The 21,492-nt window shown below is 42.1% G+C and overlaps 1 protein-coding gene across 1 annotated transcript in view; it reads left to right on the top strand.

The window, feature by feature from the left end:
- The window catches only part of bach2b (BTB and CNC homology 1, basic leucine zipper transcription factor 2b), a 90,801-nt gene extending 74,015 nt beyond the window's left edge, over positions 1 to 16,786 (top strand). The window contains exons 3-5 of the mRNA XM_079339904.1: positions 1,721 to 3,229; positions 13,106 to 13,312; positions 13,999 to 16,786. Of these exons, the coding sequence (XP_079196030.1) occupies positions 1,721 to 3,229; positions 13,106 to 13,312; positions 13,999 to 14,508 (2,226 nt within the window). The 3' untranslated portion in view covers positions 14,509 to 16,786. The remainder of the gene's footprint in view (positions 1 to 1,720; positions 3,230 to 13,105; positions 13,313 to 13,998) is intronic.
- The last annotated feature ends 4,706 nt before the right edge of the window (positions 16,787 to 21,492 follow it).

Genomic DNA, 21,492 nt, shown 5'->3' with positions numbered 1-21,492 from the left:
GCGCCCAACAGTAATTTGTTTGTCACCGGAGAATAAACCGGGATAAAGCTGCAGGGATTGTGCGCCTGAGTAAAGTGATGAACGCAACCTAGTGTGAACCTCACGCTGATCTCCCAACAGCAGACAAGCCCAGCATTAAAGCGGCTCCTTTCTCTCGTCTGTGTGCTCAGTGACAACAGCAGCAGAGGGCGGCCTGGACTTCTGCAGGCTCAGGAGTTTACCTAATTATCTGGTATTAAGTCTAAATGGAAGGCTTCCCTCTATCATCCCTCGCCACATGGCCACAACAGGGATAAGCCGCGGTCTTACAAACCATTAGGCTTTGCAGGCACTTGACCTGACGATGCAGGGCACTGACACAGAAAGTGAGGCTGCGGGGCAGTGTCCTGATCCCAACACTTACAGTAGACACAGAGATGCCAGACTCAAATCAGGCAAATCAGGTAACCATGGACGTTTCTTAGGTGAAGCAGTCGGGTACAAAAAGAGCCGTGTACAAACTTCCAGCTAAGAGACAAAATCCAACAAAAATATCTTGATTACTTTTGATTTTATTTAAGTTCCTGATTCAAATCACTTTTAACCTTCAAACTCTGTAGTCGCTCCTCTACTGCCCATGTGGTCTTTTTTCAGTTGTGATGACATTTTAGTATTGTCAAATGCTCTGAATCCTAAGGATCTGTGCAATGTAAAGGCCATCTTAGTCATACAATCATGTTTTTTATGTTTTGAACTCAGAAGATTTGAATTCCTTTTTGTTAAACAGAAAACACAATATTTGTCAAACAGGATAATAAAACGATGTCTGGTTTATTGGGTCAATTTATTTTAGGAATTAGTAGTTGATAGATATTTCAGTGAAAAGAACTTTGTCCTGGGGTGTTGATGGCCTGGTCATGATTGGTCGTGCCCAAGGGGTGCAGGCCGTCTGGGTTTGGCTCCTTGCTCCCTGTCGTATTTTTCTTTACATCTCTCCCTGATTTCCTCCTCTGGTCACCGTCCAATCAAAATCAAAAAAAGCCAAAAACTGATTCTTGAAAAAATAGTTTCCTTTGTCAAATGAATGAAAATAGCCTAGTGATTATGGCGCACGCCCCTTGTTTTCAAATCCAACTTCTGCCCTTTGCAGCATGTTATTCCTCATTCTCTCCTCCCAACATTTCCCGTCTCTATTCAGCTGTCCTATCAAAAAAAAGGTTGAAAGAAATATCATCTCTTTAAAATGATTTCAACCTTCAGAACTAAGAGTAAAACTGCTTCCTCAGCTCACCACAACTCTTGCTGGTTCTTTATGGATGTCATTTATCCCTCCAAAAAATAAGTCAAGGTCTCATTGTAACATAGACTTCGGCTGCAAACAGCACTTGTGTTTAGACATCTTACCTAAAGTCAATAAGCAAAAGCAGTGACAGGAGTGGGCGTATGCAACTCAATGGTAAGACCACAGAGCAGACAGTGGTGGACTGCTGGAATGTCCCGCAGGTTGTTATTATGAACATGAGGCAGGACACACAACCTGCCAACATCCCCAGTACAAACCCACCAGTTTTTATTTACTGCTGTGTCAAACGTTCAGTGCTGACCGATAGAAAGATTAAGAGGTACTTTACAGTGTTTGTGTACGATGGTCGGAGCTGTCTGGTTGTCTCACCACACTCCAAGTGCTACGAACAATGACTGTGCTGATGGTAATGCTGGCAATTTCCCTGTTTTTTTGCAGGTCACTGCCAGGGGATTCGCTCCATTGTTGCAGTTTGCCTACACTGCTAAGCTGTTACTCAGCAGAGAAAACATCCAGGAGGTCATCCGCTGTGCCGGATTCCTGCGCATGCACAACCTCGAGGACTCATGCTTTCGCTTCCTGGAGGCTCAGCTGCGCAGCGAGGAGGACGGCCTGCTGCTCTGCCACAAGGTGGCGACGGAGACAAACAACTCAGAGGATGAGAGCATGCAGTCGGAGGAAAAACCCACCTCCCCCAGGGTACGGCGGTGTGCTGACGACCTCTCCTCCTTCCGACACCCTGACGACGATCGGCTAGCAATGTCCATGCCCAGTCAGCTGATAGACGGCAGGTTGGACTTTGATCGACACGGAGCGTCAGACCTGCCACGATGCCCCAAGTACAGGAAATACCAGTGGGCTTGCAACAAGCACAATAATGACACCTCCTCACACACCAGTACCTCAGGTTTTCCAAGCACATTAAAGGAGAGCGGCGTCAGTGGCTCAGTGCCGAGTCAGGGCAGGCTGCCTCTGGCACAGATCAAAGTTGAACCGCAGGCCGATGAAGAGGCAATCTCATTGTGCCTGTCAGGAGGTCAGCAGGACAGCAGGGATAAGGACAGTGTGATAGCCATGGAGATGGATCACCCCATATCTGTGGAGAAAACCAAGAGAACCAAGTCCCCGTCCTGCCTCAGAGCCTTCTTCAAGAAAGGGGTGGACCTCCCCGGTCTGCCCAACACTTCACAGCAGCTATTCGCCAACAGACTCGTCAGCCCCCAGGACAAAGGAAACTCTCAGGGAGATCATAAAAAAGACTTCAGGCCTTTCTCTGGGGAGCTGAGTCTGTCTGTTACATCCCCAAAGGATGTGGACAGTTTCCCTGTAGGGTTGTCCCTCAAGTCTGCTTCCTGCGACGGGGTCTGCAAACAGGAAGTTGAGCTAGACCGCCGTAGTGTCATATTTTCCTCAGGGGCCTGCAACCGTCTGGGAACCCCAGCGCATTCCTACCCTGGTGGGAACTCTTTGGAGATGGATCTCACTGAGCACATGCCAAAGGGCGTGTGGGCTGGAGCCAGCCAATCCCTCCCCACCTCCCAAACCTATTCTCCGGGCACCAACGCCTCAGAACCCCCGATTCTGTGCCGCCCACGACCTAACACCAGCTGCCCAGTGCCAATCAAAGTGTGCCCGCGCTCACCGCCTTGTGAGACTCGCACCCGGACTTCCAGCTCCTGTTCCTCATACTCCTTTGCGGAGGACGGTAGCGGAGGCTCCCCCTGCAGCCTGCCCCAGTTTGAGTTCTCCTCGTCGCCGTGCTCCAACGTGGCTCGCTGCCCCAATGTTGACCAGCAGGAGCAAAGCATGGGAGGGGACGCCCTTTTTAACCAAGTGCGACCCAAGATCAAATGTGAGCAGTCCTACGGCACCAACTCCAGCGACGAGTCGGGCTCCTTCTCAGAGGGAGACAGCGAGTCCTGCCACATGCAAGAGCAAGGGCCAGAGGTGAGTGTAAAACATTGTCTCTCGCATGTTACACAATGTAGCCCTCACACTCTATTCCTCCATGGCTAATTATATCACTGTGGCCTGCTCTCCAGGTCTGCATTAGCAGTCATTAAATCATCATGTAATTGAAGCGGGAGTGTTCAGCACAAGATTTACAGCACCACCAAAGGGCACAGATGTGCTTTGATATTATTAATCTGCTTTATGCACTGCTGGAGATTTGTGTAATGAGTCTGAATATAAGAGCCCAAATGCACGGGGACTTTTTAAATGCAGGAGGCTGTGATGCTGTTTTTAAGATGGGAACTTGTTGTAGCGTATCCATAGTGGGCCCTAGACTCTCGGGGTAGAACTGACCCCCTGAAATGATTCCTCTGCCCATATCTGTCTCTTCGTCAGTGCCCACTAGCCTGAGCAGCTCATTTTATCCCTGTAGAAACTCTGACATCCACAACCACGCTGTAAATGTGTCTCAGTGTAGCTCAGCAGACCCCTGACATTTCTGATCTATCGACAATTAGGTGCGATGCCTGTCCGCAGTCGAGGCGTGAAGTGCATCACAAAGGGATTACAACCAATACATTACAGCCGCAGTGTGCAGCAGCCATAAAGTTTTAACAGCACGGCGCTGCAGTGCGCTGAACATGAGTGGGCGAGAGCTTCAGCACAGCCCGACACTGCTGACATGGATGAATAGCCAATCCTCTAATCACCCTCCCCTAATCCACCTGGGCAGACGTCCTCCGAGCTACAGACTAGACAACTGGTGTTGTTGTTTTTGTACCAGGTAAAGATCAGTCAGGGACCCTCTAATTTGCACAGATGGAGCACAGTTGAGGTGTAATAATATGCAGTGTGCAGATTCTCCACCTGAGGGAGAGCGAAAGACAATAAATCCATTCATAGGAAACAGCTCTGCTTCTTAGCAGCGCTGATGTTTGTTTACTGATATGATTAAAGGTTCCGTCTTTAACTCGGCTTTTCACCATGGGGTCAATGCAAGGTGAGGACCTTTCATCTCTAAGCTCTTTGCACAAAAACTACAGGTGCTATTAGCAGTTGTAGAAATCCCCAAACACATCCATCGTGTAATCGGCATAATGAGCAATTCAACTCAAAATACCTAAAAACATCAATTCAATTACTTGATCAGCATTTATTTTTCTTGCTTGCATAAATGTGCAACATAGATATCTGTTACTCAACCAACCATTGACCTCCATTCAAGCACAACAGATATGGATGATATTGAGCTGTTGCGATGTTTCATTAGTCAAAGCTGAAATGTCTCTATGATTTTTTTTTTTACAAATTGTAAATCCATTTAATAATCAAAGAAACAGTAAGAAACAGTCCGACCAAAGAATCTAATTGGACAAAAGACAGTACATCAGTGGGACTTTTTACAATATGTATCCCTCCGCCTCCGCCAGGAGCTCTACATTCTTTCGTTTCACAGAGTTTGATTTTTTTATTAACCATTAAACCAGACGACAGACTCTCATTTCACAAGTATTAAAATCATATTTATTATTTATAACAAATAAGTAAAGGAAGAAGCTGCTCTGTGGTAACCATGGACACCATCAAAGTAACTGAGTGCAGGAGAATGTTTGGGTTGCCGAGCAACAGTGTACAGTACTTTCAGTTAAATTGTGGAACAAGTTGAGGGGAAAACAGTGTGGCTCCTTTCTTCCTTTATGGCGACTTTCCATATCTTCTTCGTGACTTCATTTTGTCTTAAGCTACTAGCGACAAATCGACTTTTTATTTTGAGAAGTGAAGGCTTTTTTCAATGGCAAAGAAATAAAAACCAAGAATCAACAGAAGAGAGTTCATTTGTTGTTATGAACATAGTTAAGGTTGTTTTTTTACTCACTTTTTGTCTCTCCTATAACATTTTTTCTCTCTTACAACCTCCATCACAACATCATTTAGAGACTTCCAGCGAATTTTAGGACAGTCATTTGCTGCTTTCCTTACAGAGGAGCTGGTAACAGTGGATGAATAAGTTGTTGGTTTTTACTTGTTACTTATATTTCCAGGTGTCAACTCGAGGAACCCACATTCCTACATATCTATATATCTATATTTAGATAAAAGACATGTAAACCAGTTACATTTTTTTATTTGAATTCAAAATACAATAAAATCATTTTGATTTTTTTATTTAAAAAACAATATTTGACTGGTCACAATTGCATTTCCAAATCGCTAAATCTCTCCTCATAAAATGTTAAAGGGGCTTACCACGTTTACAGACAACATGAATAATTGTGAAATCAACTATTTAAAATGTTAATGATATGTCGTTCAGTAAAACAAATGCCTCGTGGTTTAACCTAAATATTAAAAAAGCTGGTCCAAAGGAAATAATCTGTAGTTCGCTTAGCATGGAAAGAGAGCTTATTTTTCTGGATGGGGTATGTTTTTTATAACTATTTGATAAGCAATCACTGATGGTTTTCATCATGACTCTGGCACCGTTGGATGTTGTCCTCACATGTTGACATCATATGTAGGCTGTCGCCGACAAACGTTTGACCTTTTTGACTCCAAAGGGCTCCTGGTTTCCTCCGGCACACTGTTCAGCTGTGGTTTGCTCCATGTGCTGGCAGAATCTTTTCTGATGAGCCGGGTGTTGGAGGTGTGGTGGGGGGATGCTCTGAGTGCGCAGCAGGAGCAGAAAAAGGAAGATGGAGGAGAGAGAAAGTGGTGCGTTACCATGGTGACCAGATTCACAGAGCGCGCCAGTGTTGGAGAGACATGACAGGAATGTGCTTTTTCAGTTTATAGAATTGAGAGCAGAGCTGCAGATAAAGAGGCTCAGCAGTAATGTGTAATTATTACCTTCAGAGCGTGGCACACAACGCCGTCAGATTTACGAGCGTTAAAAACGACCCGTTCAGTGTGCTGCCGTGAATTACGAGGGATTGATTTACAGCGCGGAGCCATCCAACTCCAAAAATGATGTGGAGACGATTCAGTTCTCTTTGTCATCTCTTTGTATGAGTATGACTCTTAGTACGAGTGTGTGAGCCGTTACAGGCTCTGCATTACTCCACACAGTAACCCTCATCAAATCTCTCTCCTTTAACATTTAATGTCTCGCACATCTGCCCGGTCTGCCGTCTGAAACACCGGCTGCACTCATCTTATAAATAAAAAGGACAGGATAACCATGGAGGCACATTTCAAATCAGATCCAAACAATTGTTCTCCACATGTCAACTTTTATTCCCACACTGCAAAAAGAACGGAAGGACAAGTGAGTCATCTTCAACTTTATCGGGCAACATTTCCAAGAAGAGAAAAACAGAAAAAACGTCCTTCTGTGCTTCATTTTTTAAAACTTTGACTTCACGTCTCTCAGTCAATGACAGCAAGGATTGACTCCAGTCCCCTGTGACCCTGTATTAGATCAACTGTATAAATCATAGACTGATGGATGGAGGACTATTTACACTTTTATTAAGTGCAAAATAAAACTGAACCTGAATGAAACCCCACTATCAGTGGTAATTGATTCATTCATGTAATTACAGTTTGTTTTACCTACTTGTGTTTTAAATCTTTTTGTTCATCTATTGTGGCTTTATTGGTCAGTGATTCTTCATGGTGTGGTTTTGTAGTATGCTATGATACGGTACAGTATGGTATTGATTTAAAATCTTCCACTCCCCCTTCTCTTTAACCTGTCCTGGCCCTTTTTTACTCTTCCAAACCCTGCGGCTCTTTCTGTGGTGAAGAACTGCTACCTCATGCTTCCTGAGCCACATACTTTCCTCGTAGGCTTCTATCTAATTCTACTGTACAAACAAACACAGGGAGCAGCCGGCCTCGCTGTGTTTGCAGAGCGAACGGCAGAGGAGGGAATGAAAGCTGCTTTGGTAAAAATAGCTTCAGCTCCAGGACTGTAGACTGGACACAATGAATCCCGATGAGGAAGGAAGTTGTTAAAGTGTGGGCTGGTCTGACCGAAGCCCAGTCATTCAAGGTAGCAAGAGTCACATGAGGCCTCTGGGCGGCTCCTGCTCTCATGGTGTGTTTGGTCCATATGAGCCTTATGTGTAGAGAACAACACAGAGCACAGAGACACCTCCAAACACAGGCCAAGCAGCTCTTGTAAGAAGATGGATATATTCCTTACTTACTTGTAAAGTTATGAGCCTCTTTGAGTGAGATGTTGAAGTACTTTCTCTGTGGTTCGGAAAATGTTTAGTCGAAACTAAGTAATCTCCAAAAACAAGCAGAGGCTGAAGTTTATATTGATAAGTGATAGAAATAGAAAACATTGTGATAGCGTTGACTTGTTAAAGACTTTGTCAGTCATATTTGGGTTTGTGACGGTATGCATTTGGTAAACATTTATCTGTTTGCACTTTAAAAAGGCAAACTGCTTAAAAGTTGATTTCATGAGAAATGTAACGTGCCATAGCTTTGCTCATTACACTGCTGAAGGCTCGTAGTTCAGTAAAGCCTGAAGATTAAGGTGTGTTAACTAACATTAACCAACTTCAGAAAAACATGACAGCACACTAAATAGATTATTTATTACTGTTTTCCATCCACTTAAGACTGCAGTAATATGTCAGCCTAATCCTTAATGTGGTACACTTCATTCAGTTTGGTCTCTAAGTTGCTTTGCATTACCAAAAAAGGTAGCAAGTAATCAACTTGGATTCATTATTGTATTGTATTGTAGTTATTGGAGCAGCAGATGAGGTGCTGGCAAAAAAAAAAAAAAAAAAAAGTGTTTCCCTTATTTTTTCCGGCGCCTGGTTGCCAGATGGTGGCTGTAACACATCAAAATACTTTGTGCCCACTGCCATTAAATAACAACAGAAGAAGAAAGCATTGGTGTTAGGTGATGTAACGGTGCTGAGAAACAGGCTTCACATCTCTTAATGTTAAGAACAATCTTTTTTTTACTTCAGCTAAGACAAATAGATCGCCAAGCTACTGTATATGTTAGCCCATTAATGGCATATTCCTTTTGGTGTTAGCGCCAAGCTAACAAACTAAGACGTCCAACCTGGTCCATGTGTGGTGGATATTGAAGCAACACATTTAGGATGCCGATGTTTGTGGGTCTGTGTGTTAATAATGAGGATCATTTAACTTTCTGTTCCCTCTCTTCAGACCGTGCTCATCAAGAAAGTGAGGAGGGTATTCCAATAATATGCCTTAAGACATTATCCCACGACTGCAAAATTAAAGCTGAATCAGAAACAACAGAACATTTGTTTCTTTTTTAAGACTAATAAATATAATCTCCTATCATAGTTATACTATGAATTAAACTTCTTAATGTTTTCAGTAGGGAACATTTTGACACAGGTCTGCTTTATTCGCTTTCTGCGATGGCGTGTAAGCACAAGAAAGGTCAGAGCAACAAATCACAGCGGTCACAGTCATTGTTATGGAGGCTGCAACAATCCACCTGGATTTAATAGCGCTGAAGGGGAATTGAACTTGAGTGCCACTTAAACCAGCAGCAGCTCAGCTGGTGATGTATCATGCATCTCTACACATGTAGCACCATTTGTAGCTCACCTTCTCTCTCTCTCACTCTGGTGAGCTCCTGGTGTCAGTGTAGGCGTTGAGCTCATTCTAGTGTATCGTCTGGCCACAGCACTGCAAATATTGATCTCAGAGTGAGTGGGAGGAATGAGGAAGTAGTCCTGACACATCAGCACATTGTGTTTTTTTTTATTATCAGGCGATATATGAAATACAAAGAACATGTGAAAGGAAGTGCCCATATGTTAATATCAGTTCTGCTACATTTGTACAAAAACGCTCATTTCCAGATTTATTGTGGCTGTGGTCGGAGTCAGATTTGTCATTCCCAGCAACATGTATCAGTGTCAGATGGATCAGTATACCATGTAAAGATTGCATCAAATATTTGACTGTTATTGTTACTGAGATTTTCGTGCAGTCGCTATAGAAACCAAACCACAAGAAGGTGCCTTATGTGCACTCTGTATGATGTGGGAGGAGGCTTATTTAAGTTTCAAAAAGGGGTTTGTTTACCCATTCATTTACCTCTTAAATCTATATTTAATGATGGGGATGCATATGAAGCATGTACTTATGGCATCACAGGGGGCCGTAGTTTGTACCCTGCAGAGTACGTAGAAGGAAACTTGTTCAAATTGAGCAAGAGGAGTTCTGTTTACCCAAGCAATTTACTTTGAAATCTATATTTATCTAGCTGGGTGCATGTACAAAAACTGTAGTATCTAAGTAATGAGATTCAGTCTCTCTTCATAACCCCCAAATCGCCCCTCGGGTAAACGCTGCATCGCTCTGCAGCACTGAGCGGAGCGGGACAAACAGAGGCACAGACATCCGTCTATTCCTTTTCAGGGCCCGTGGTAGGAAGACATTTAGCAGCCAGCTACCTTACCCTGCTAATCTGTGAGATTCTCAACGTGTTGATTTTGGCGTCGTCGCAGCAGCTCGGCGCCCAGTGCTGTGGGGTATCTTGCACGAAAATTCCCAGAAACAACTTGGCAATGCAACAGTACGTCCAGTTTTGGAAGTTTTTGTTTGTCCGTGTTGATTTTGGGGGGTTTTCTGTTTTCAAATTTTTCTTTCTGTATCTTCTCATGTTTTTTAAACAAATTTCAGTTTTTGCTGCCAGCAAAGTAAACGTTAACTTAAGGCCTGGAGTCTTAAGAGTGCAATATAAGTGTTACTTTTTTTACTACTAGGAGTGAATATAATAAATAAAGAATGAAAACAAGTTATCAAGGGGCTTTACAATTAAACAAGTAAAAAAATAAGCAAAAAACAAACTCAGGTCGACAAATGATAAAACAAATAAATAAAAGGTAATTTTGAATACTTTGCGCCCCCAATCAAAAGACCAGCAACCAGAGAAGAAAACCCCCATCCCAACCACGCCCACATGCCCTTTCGACAAGCCACACAACCCACCAGCCCTCACCAGCCTTCCTAACACAACTATTTAAATCCAGCCAAACATCCACCTCCTCCCCCTGCAACCAGAGCTCTGTCCAGTCAGCACCAAACACCCCTGAAGTGCTGGACAGCTACCTTTGGCATCCCAGTGTCCTCCCTTTCCAAGCCAGGTCCTACCACCCACCACGCCCACACGTAGAAATAGAAGAAAAAGAGCTGTTAGAAGGCAGAGATGTTGTTTAGATTAGCTCTCTTCTTAACAGAATTACATGAATGAAACAGTCTGAAAACTACAGTAGTCCTAAGAGGATATAGACTTTTGAACTTGTTTTATGTCCTTCTAATGACCCCAGAGACACTAAGTGCTTCTGACGTTGATAAATCTTTTCATAAGAAATATTATTACTTTTACCCCCAGGACAGAACAGTTACTTCTAAACCTCTCAACATTATCAATCATTAAGATCAGGCTCTGCACATGTTTTATGATCCCATATGTGAGCATGTGAGATGTCCCTGGGTTACTTTCAGATAGCATGAAACACAAATGAGCAGAGAACATAAATCACGGAGGCAAAGACACAATCTCAATTTATTTTGGATTTGACGAGAGAAAAGTTCTGCACGGACAGAGGTGTCAGGCAGGAGGCATTTTGGAAGATTTAAGGTCAACAAAACTTTATGACAGAGGGGAAAAGCAATAAGTTAGAGGAAAACTTCAAAAAAGTAATTGAAGACTAGACCTCTGCAAATTCTGTGATTGAAACAAGAATACAAATATTACATAAAGTATCAGGCTGCTATCATTTTGCCTGATGTTACTTTAAAAATCCATATGAAGAAATACAGGAAGAGCAGAAGACCGAACTGATGCAACTCTACATGGAAAAAGAAAACAACATCAGAAGGTATATATTTATGAACAGATCTGCTCTCGTGATAAATAGCTTCTTCAGCCTGATTTTGAGACTTTGAAATACGGTTCATTTGTTTTATCAGTGCTCAGTGTCAGAGCTGAGACCCAGCATGGCTCTGGTCCTGATGACAGATGAGTCCTACATTTCTCTCTGTCCCCCATCGACTGGAAAATGACCCAGAGAGGCTGAGAGAGAGAGGCTTAGGAGGAGGAATTGAGAGAGAAATGTAAATCCAGAACAGTTGGCTGTGAATTTATGACCACCAGTGAAGCATATTCTGTCATCCCAGCTCTGCTGCTGAACTGGTTTCTCATAGTGGAGCAGCTAAATTTAGCCGTCCCCTGCGTCCTGGTGACTGGTGGAAAAGGGGGGGGGGGAAGAAACCATCACAAGGTCGCAGCGTCTCCTTCCCCGTCGCGTTCCGATCGCGTGGAGTTAATGCTCACACTTCTGTAACCTCGACTCGCGACCCTACACGAGTGATGTGATCACAAACAGAGTCGTCTCCAGCGCCGCTTTAGATGAAGCTGGCAGGCCGCACTGATGTTTTATAGCTTACCCACGCCTCTCTTTCAGGCTGGAGCTGTCATGCCCCGGCAGAGCAGCGAGAGCAGAGTGTGGCCTTGAAAGCTCGGGCCATCATTTATTCATGCGTCTGCATGCAGATGTCGAGCTGAGATGAGAGAGAGGGCTCCTGGCGGCTCAGAGGGCTGAGCTTCTAATGAGGAAACTCAAGCCATTTTCTCTATCAAGGATAGATTGACATCTAGATTTGCTCTTCAGCGTCAGAGTCATTCCAATTCTGTCATGAGTAGGCACCGAGTTTTACCCCCCCCCCCCCCCCCCCCGAGAGCCGCTCTTATACCAGGTGACGCCACAGCCACTCTGTGAAGCGTCTGCAGCTCAAACAGAGCCGCGCTGCCTCTGCTGCTGTCTCTTCCTGCAGTTAGGAGAGCGGTTCAGGGCCTCCTGGGAGCAGCAGGTACACTGTGGAGTCACATCGTTTGCTCCTCTTTCTCCTCTCTTCCTCCTTTGTTTGACTTTGTTCTTCCAGAGGCAGCCACAGGGAGGAAGAGCGAGAGAGGAGAGGAGGAAGAGAGCTGCAGCTCCTCTCATCTCTGCCAAGCTCTCCGGCTGTCTTCCTCTGGCTCTTTGTTATTCCTCCGCTGCTTCACTCCCTGCCTGAAGCTACGGCTCCCTGGTGCACACAGATACCGCTGGGGTGGATCTGCCTGTGATGTGCTTATCATAAGGTTTGCCATCACCTGGGGGAGAGAGCCTGACTTATTGTTGCTTTCCAAACTGAGCAAATAAACACACAGACATCTTTCACATTTCTTTTCTTCTCATTTCATACCACACTGTCTTTGCTCCTCCAAATCACTGCTGCATTTCTTCCACTCATTCTTTTGTTCTGCAGACTGAGAGGACGGCTCTGATTGTCGCTGGCACAGATATTTATGCCCCCAGAAATCACCTGACACTGATTTGGAGTCACTGCCCCCCCAATCTGTCATCCTGGCACATTTCCAGGTGTGAGGGTCTGACGGACCGAGACACCCTCTCTCTCTTTTCTTGCATCACTTCTTCCCCTCTGCCTGAGAATGTGCTTCCTGGTAAATATGAGGCGGAGGATGTGACTCTGACTCCTGCTCTGTGTGGCGCGTGCAGAGCAGTGCTCTACTGCCATCTTGTGGTCATATGCGTAACTCCTGCATCGAGCAGGCGAAAACAACTCTTTTGTTTCAGCAACAACTCTGCGTTTGTCTTTCTTATTTTCTTATTTCAAGATTAGGTTAAAAAAACTAAAACATCTTTAACAACAAAAAAAAAAACATTGGCAGTATTTTGTAACAAAATCTGGCCAATGTTTTTGTGCAAATTCGACTGCATGCATGTGAATCTGACATGTAGTCTAAAAGTGTCCTGATTGGTCAGAAGACTAGAAATATGCGACGCAAGTACAGTCCTTTTACCTTAATTAATGCTCAGTAATAACTACCTTTCCATCTGTCTGTTCCAGGTGAAGCTGCCTTTCCCCGTAAATCAAATCACAAATCTTCCACGGAACGACTTCCAAATGTTGGTGAAAATGCACAAACTGACCTCGGAGCAGCTCGAGTTTATCCACGACGTCAGGCGGCGGAGTAAGAACCGCATCGCCGCGCAGCGCTGCCGCAAGAGGAAGCTGGACTGCATCCTGAACCTGGAGTGTGAGATCAGGAAGCTCGTGAGTCGACTTTTTATTTGATGAATAATAAATAACACTTCTTCCTCATATACAGGACAAGATAAAGAGAGAGTAACTCTGTTCCCACAGGGGTCGCCAAAACCAAAAGCTCCTCATACGAGCTTTAAAGTTAGTGTAAGCCTTGTATGTTGGAGCGTTTTAAACACATCATTCATGGCGACCAGAAACACACTGTTGGGTTAGTGCGTATGTTCAATGCTTTTACTGCACTCTAAGCTAACTGGGAAGATTATTTTGTGGAAAATCTGACCATTAAGCACGCTAGCACGAGCTAACTACAGGTGATTGGCACCTTCCTGTCCAACAGGAAGTAGGCCAATGATGCGTTTGCCGATGAAAGGCTACTTAAGCTTCACTCTCATTTTAGAACAAGCTTTATCCTCGTGGTCTTTCACCTCACGTTTGTTCTTTTTCTCTTCTTTGCTTCTATGGCCAAATTTGCCAATTTGAATGCCGTTCAATAAAGTACATCTGTTCCAAACTCACCTGTCATTGGCTAAGGGATACACCCCCCCCCCCCCCGCCAAGTCAAACAACACATCAAAATACAGACAGAAAGCAGTGTCTCTGCAGACACAGTCACCACCACAGTGAATGGGAGCTTCTTTTCTTAGTGCTTACAAGTTGCCCTTGTGAAGATTGTCACTGGTTGTGTTTGCTTTCAGGTGCATGAGAAGGATAAGCTCCTGACTGAGAGGAACCAGCTGAAGGCGTGTATGGGTGAGCTGTGGGAGAACTTCTCCTGCCTGTCTCAGGAGGTGTGCAGGGATGTCCAGCTGAGCCCAGAGCAGGTCCAGTCTTTAAACCACTACTGCCCCGTGCTGCGGCCAGCCAACTCAACTACCAGCAACAACAACAACAGTGCCGCCCACCAGCCCAAACCTGCCCCTCTCAGCCTCACCACCAACAACACCACCACCAGCATCGACCTCACCACCCACTCAGGCTCAGCCACGCCGGAGCCAAGCTTCCACGGCTCACCAGGCCCCTCTGAGAGTGAGCCCGAATCGGCCGTCAGGAACGGGGCGGACAGAGATATCCAGGATGCCAGCTTGTACACAAAGTCCGGGCTGTCCGTAGAAAAGTCCAACCAGGCGGTGACGGTGGATTTTTGCCAGGAAATGACTGACAAATGTACAACTGACGAGCAGCCGAGGAAGGACTGCACTAATTAGTTCTCTGTGTTTGTTTTTGATGTTTTTTATTATTTAATTTTACTCTTCTGACAAACCCTCGCTCTGGGTTGTTGAGACGGTCAGCCTCCGCCAGTGTTCACTGAAAAAAAAAAAAAAAAACAAGCTTTGTTTGTATTTATGTCTTTTTTGTGCTGTTTGTTTTTTTTTGTTTTTTTTGTTTTTTGAACGGTTGACACTAAAGTTGTCTTAACAGCAATACTGTTCTCCAGGTATTCTCCTCTTACCATGACAGAGTGGGAACTTCTCACCAAACCCTTACAATGGTGCTAAACTCGCCCCGGCAGCAGCGGAGGCTTCGTTCTCCAAACGTCACAACTCAAAGTCAAACCTCATCGGACCTAAACAGCAGCAGCTCTCTGTCTCTCTGTACCTGCCTTTGTCTCTTTCACATTTTTTTCCCACTTTTTTTCCCACTCTGTCTCTATCAATCTCTTACTCTACCTCTATCTCTCTCCCCGCGCTCTGTCTGTGGTTCTTCTCTCAATAGATATTTCAGTGGCCCTTTTCGTCACAGCAATTCAAACTCAGGAAAGTAAGAAAAAAAATCCTCTGAATGTTCAACCCAATTCATGAAAAATGAGAATACAGCTTCTGCAAGCGAGGGATGCAGTTCGACTGTAAAATGTTCATATGCAAAAATGTCTTCAAGCGTCTCGCATTTGTATTTCTGTACAGGAGAACTTCTTTGTAACTAAAAACATTCCTCCTTTGCCTTCCTCAGCACTGAATTGAAAGGTAAAAAAAAGGTTTTTTGCAGGCGGTTAAATGGCTATTTTTTATTTCCCACTCATCAGCAATACCATTGTATTTGGATGTTGTGATGGTGACTTTCAAGTGCTTGTTAGGCAGAAATGTACATAGTATGGAGCATGATGACTGTAACAGTGATTTTTGTACAGGTAGAGGCTTAGATGTTTCTTTTTCACCGGGGTTATATCAAGCACCTTTTTCTAAGGGAAAAATCTTTGCTTTGCTGTTTCCTGTCCTGCCTATCGAATGCTCCCGTCACGGCGGGTGTTCATAAACTCAGGAAATCAGCTTTAATACACATGTAGACACACACACGACAGAAACATACAGACACATGCGTCAACACGCTGAGTATTGAGCCCCATGCATGTATAAAAGTTAGACGTTCAAGACGTGTTTGAGTGGGCTCAGGTCAGCTCCTATTTTCCCCCTTTGACTCCTCTTTAAATGTGAAAGTTCTGCCTTGTGTTTTTTGGAGAAAAACTTTATTCTTATCGGTAATTAAATATGCTATTTGTGTACACTATCGTAGACCTTTTAAGGTTTTCTTCCCCGTTGCCAACTAAAATTAAAAAGTGACAGATACTTACATTTTTTTTTTCAAACTGATCCTTAAATAATCAGCTCTTCAGATAAAGTATAAAGAAAACGGACAAAATTCAGGCACTTTGTTTCCGCCCCCAAGCGCTCAGAGCCGTATAGCACTTCAATTAGGGTCTTGATTTTTAATTCAGGCTCCTTAAAAGTCTGAAACTGGAGCACTTCATTTGGGCACTTCAAGAGAAAAAAAATCATGTTTATATGGTAAAAATTAATATACCATTAAAATGATCTTCATGAAGAAGACATATCTGACAAAAGGAAGCTAACGTTATAGAATAAGATTATTCACCACTTATATTTGTATTTCTTTAGGGAATTAATAAACTAATTCAGATTTAATTTGACGTGAAAACAGTGTATGTGTTTGTCCAAACTATTAAGTAACAATCATATAAGATAGTAACGACTTTGCCCGAATTGCGCATTTGTTTGAACATCCTGCTTCGTGACGTGCATGCATGCTCCCTGTAGTTATAATGAGTCTTAGTAAGTTTGTCTAGCTTCTTGTTTGCCTGGTGACTTTTCTCTGGAACTTTTAAAATGATATTTTTTAAATGTCTACTTATGAACAAGCTGAATTATGTCAACCCTCACTAGAGGCTGGCTTCATATAAAAGCAGGTTCGATTTAATTGGAATATGAAGCTTTATTCGTCACTCTTTGAAGCCCCAATCCAAGAAAACGGCCTTCCCTCTTAGCGTAGACAATATCTAATAACAGGCGACTGTTCCACTGGCAAGAAGACTTCTGTCATTAACAAATCCTGACATGGTGTTCATGCATCAGAGAAAGATGTTCCCATAGTTTAACAATTAAGTGTCTAGTACAGTACTTTCTATTAGAAAAACAAACCTTAAGTTGTAAAAAAAAAAAAAAAGAAGAAGAAGAAGCTTAAAACAAACAGTTGGACATAAAAACAAAGTTCATGGCATTATTTCGCTGAAGCAACTTTTTGTAACAACTTTTTGTAACGTTGACTTCATACAAGGGAAGTTATCAGTAAATATCTAAAACATAATAATTTAACCGTTGATGCCTTTGTGCCAAAAAGCTAGCTAACTAAAATTCAAACATGTTTACGGTAGATGAATAAACGTAGATCCGCTAGGATTTAAGCTCTACATGGTAAACAGAAATCATTAATCAGGCAAATCTTTTTGTTTGGATTAACTGTTGATGTTTTTCGTCTCAGGGCATTCAGAGCCATGATGAGCACTCAGAAACATTTAGTTCAACTCTACTTCAAAAGTATGCAGACACCTTTCTCTAAACATCTTAAAGAACGTACTGTAGTGACTACTGAATTTAGGAAAAATGTGTAAACCCCCTTAAAGCGATGTGAAAAAATTCTGAGCTAGCATTGACATTTTTTTACAACAATTGCTCCCCACTACCTATCAGTGGATTTATTTTAGGTTAGTTAACTAACCCAGGACTGTTCACACAGTGTCAGTCCATGAAAAGTTAATTCAATGACTTGTTTGGCCGACTGAGTCAAGGATTGGGGCTTTAAAGTTCAGATGAGTTTTAAAGCCCCCCCCCCCCCCCCCCAAACAGCTGTAACTTTTAGATGTAGTTTTAAATGATCTGACATGTGAGACAGCCAAACAGAGTTTAGTGTATTTTATGAATCTGTCTTTAAATTGTTAAAAGACTTGTCCCTACTTCGTAGAGTACATAGACCCCCGCACACACACATGCACACACACACACACACATACAGAGTACACACACGTGGGGGCACAGCCTGATTACAGAGCAGTAACAGTGGTTCAGCCCCTGTTTTGTTTGTGATCTTTTCATTCTTGTATGTATTTTATCTGAAGTTGAACAGTATTTACAGTATTAATGTGCCGATTCTACCAGGTTCAAGCAACAAAACGAGGGAGGGAACCAACACGTCACATTACAGAGGCTTCATTTCTGCAACGTTATGCAACTTGTTTTATGTTCATGTACTTTTTTTAATTAGCTTGATGTTAAATTGAGGAAGCATGGTGTTGAATCAGAGAGCATCAACTTTGATTTAAGGTATTGTTTTCTGTCTGGAGAAAATGGATTAATGAAGATTGTGTTGTGGCAGAAAGGCCGCTGGATGTCTCTTCAGATGTCCTCATAATACGATCGCTTGCTTGTTTTAGCACATAGCAGAATATCTGTTAGACACATTTAATAATTCAACTTCACAGACTCTTAGAGTCCCACAGAGCTTAGAGGTAAAGATCATTAAACACATTAAAGCTAAACCTCCAGTCAGAAAAGCTTTTCTTCCAGACCGCTAAGCTCTCCAATTCTTGGCATCTTTGGCTCCAATGAAGAGACGAGGTATTGTCAGATTACTCGATTGTTTTCTTCCACTCTTGGTTCAGGGGTCAGTTCACTCAAATGACCAAAAAATAGTAAACAGCAATGAAACTGTCATTTATTCATTGGATACAGTGACTAGTTTGATGACATGGGAAGTTTATGTTTAGGTTCTGAGTTAAAGTGAATTCAAGAAAATAAATAAATAAATGTAACATCCAAACCCTGGGTGTAAAGTTGGACTTTTAAGAAAAAGCATGACACTGTGAGTTTACAGTTCAGATTTTGAGAGGAGAGCTTACATTTTGAAGGAAAAGAAAGCAGAAACCTAAAATTTAGAATACATTTGTTAGAGAATTTGTATTGATTTTAAATTTTAAATTGAAGATATTCAATTCTGAAATCGAAAAGTCTAGATTTGTCATCAGAGTGGATAAACAGTGAGATAAACACTGTTATTTCGAGAATTATCTGAAATATATGAAATAGATTGAATGCTGTGAGATCAGATAAGAGTGTATATTCTGATATTAAAGTCTGAATTCTGAGACTAACTCAGCCCTAAAATACAATGTTCAGGTGAAGACCTTGTTTTAAAGTCAATGGTTACCAATTTGTTACTGATTACTATGGCAAATATTGTCTCTGGAGATCCCACTACTTGTCTTCCCTGTTGGTCTGGATAATCATGGTTTTGTTTTTCTTTGTTTCCAATGAAGAGTTCGAATCAAATATCCGTTCACCTCGGGTCTGTTGGGATGGTTTTAAAAATGTCAGACTGAAACGAAAACTTTCTGTGTGGTTTGTTGTCATTAGAAATAAGAAAGAAAATCTGATTCTTGTCGTTTGGGTGAACTGATCCTTTAGTGTCTCAGGATGTCAAGCATTTAAACCTGCTCTTTATCTCACTCTGAAGCAGACTATCTTTTTTATCTTTTCATTTAACTTTATTAGTTTGAGCCTCCAAATCTTTTTTTTCACTAAACTTAAAGCTGCAGTAATTGATTTTTGGCCACTTGGGGGCAGCAGAGTAAGCTATTAACAGAGTTGACATATTACCAACTATGAGCTAAAAGCAAGATAAGCATTGATTTATAGTCGTGTTTATTTCTTCCTGAAGAATGTATGCCCAATATTCGCTCGACTTAAAGTTGTTTATGCTGCGAAACACCTCCTCTAGTATTTTCAGCTGCAGCTAACTCTGTATGTCTGCTGTCTGGTGCAGCTTTGGTCCCATAAAATTACCTTTTCACATATTTGGCATGGAATATCCTGGGTTAAAGGAAGAATGTGCAACTTTTGAGACCAGGAGATGTCGCACTTGAGCACCAGCATTTCACCAAAACAATAAACAAACTGCTGTTTTGGCAACACCTCTGCTATTCCGCAGCTTTCATCCAGATGATGTAATGGGTTTACACCATGTAATCATGCTTCTCACTCATTGTCGACAGTCATGACTCAGAGAGACATTTACAGTGGAAATACTTGGTTTCGGCTGTATTTAAGTGTAAAATGACGCACATTCTGCCTTTAATAACCAAAAATGTTTTTCTCGATCATCTGATCCAAATCGATTAGTGTAACTTTAAAACGATGAGGTTGATAATTCTGTGCATAAAACTAAAGTCAATTTAATCATTTAATCCTTAGATTCCTCCAGGTTACTTTGTGCAGGCCAAACGTTTTTTTATTTTCAGTTGATGCCATCACAGCAGAGCGATTTAAATGGATAACTTGAGATGTATAACTGAATGCGTTTTGCTGTGGATTTATTTTTTTGTTTTGTTGCTGCTTCTCTGAAACAAACACTGGCTTTTCAACTCCAAAGGTCGTTCTATAAAGAAAAATATGAACAAAAACATGCCTTTCTCACAGATTGCTCAACTTTATTGAGAAGAAAAAAAAAAACTGGTATCCTGGTTGAATGCGCAGGCTGAGACCATTAAGTAACATTGAAAATGGAAAATGTTTACAAATAGGTGTCATGTCATGTTTGATAAATGTTCGCCATGTTAGACTGATGGTTGCTTCAATCGGACTGCTTCTTGGTGTTGTGTAAAGAGACAAAGAATGAGGTTCCTCGCCTTGTCTTTTATCCAAGTGTTGGGATGGGTCAGCATTGATTCAAGTGCACCTCCAATATTTGCCTTAGAACTTGCAGAGGCCATAGTTCACATTCAAATGAAGTGAGTGTATGCAGGGGCCGCGGCCCCCATCCCTGAGTCACCAGTGCGGACTTTCTCACACTTATCTACCTGTGAAATCCTTCATACCTCTCATAACTGGTCAATGACTGTATCAGCAAACTGCATCAGGTGTTTTTCTACATGCTTTTTACACAGATTCTATGGATTATTGTATTAGTAGATTTTTGGTGCATCATTTTTAATGTAATAGCTCTTAAGCTTGTAGTTCAAGTTGTTGTTTTTTTTTCTTTCATTTTTCTAGACGACTGTTTTGTGTTAATATTGTCCATTTGAAATAGCTGTCATTTGCTTATTCTCTACTAAGAGTTCTTACCTTTATCATTTTTAAATGCTACATGACCCTAATGAATTAAAATGACTTAATAACCATTGTAAATACGGTATTGTGCAAACCCCATTTTCATTCATTTCAATTGCTAGTGTTCTATAAATGACTTTTTTTGTCTAGACACCATTTCTCTTTATGAAATAAAGAAACATGCATATCATCTTCTGCACTCTGTGATTTCTTTGCAAAAACATGATAAAATGTTGGACTTTTTAAAGCTGTGTTTGTTGATCAATTTGTCCAGTTACTTTGTGATTTAGAGCCATTAAAGCATCAGGTGAGATTTGGTTAAATTCAGTGTCAGTGGACGTATTTTGATACGTGTGTTTTGTGCAGCCGTTGCAGACAGGGCTTCTCGAGGATGTCGTCCCCATGAAAAGATCTCACACAGGGCCCCTCAACCAGCTTTAGCCAACCCTGAGATCTTACTTTAAACCTCATAATTTACTACATATAATACATATTTATAACTATGTAATAAAAGAGTTATTAAATGTAACTCATTTATTTTGTATTGCAGGCCTTTTATCGGCTGCTGTTTCGCCTCCTTATTAATTTGCCTTGTCATCAATTTGCCCAGTGTGGCTGTGTTACTGCTTCTAGATTGTCATGTACTTTTAGAGCGAACCAACTGGTGTGAATTCTTTTGTTTCTCCCCCATTAGTGAAGTGGTTGCCGGCTGCTTTTGGAACTGTTTTTAGAATGAAAATAAATTGGATTGTAATAAAACTCTTGATACATGTTCCCAAACTGATTTATTTTCCTCAT

Source organism: Symphodus melops, assembly GCF_947650265.1.
Source record: "Symphodus melops genome assembly, chromosome: 1".
Lineage (NCBI taxonomy): Eukaryota > Metazoa > Chordata > Actinopteri > Labriformes > Labridae > Symphodus > Symphodus melops.
Note: the sequence above shows the minus strand (reverse complement) of the source record. Positions and strands in the feature narration are given on the sequence as shown.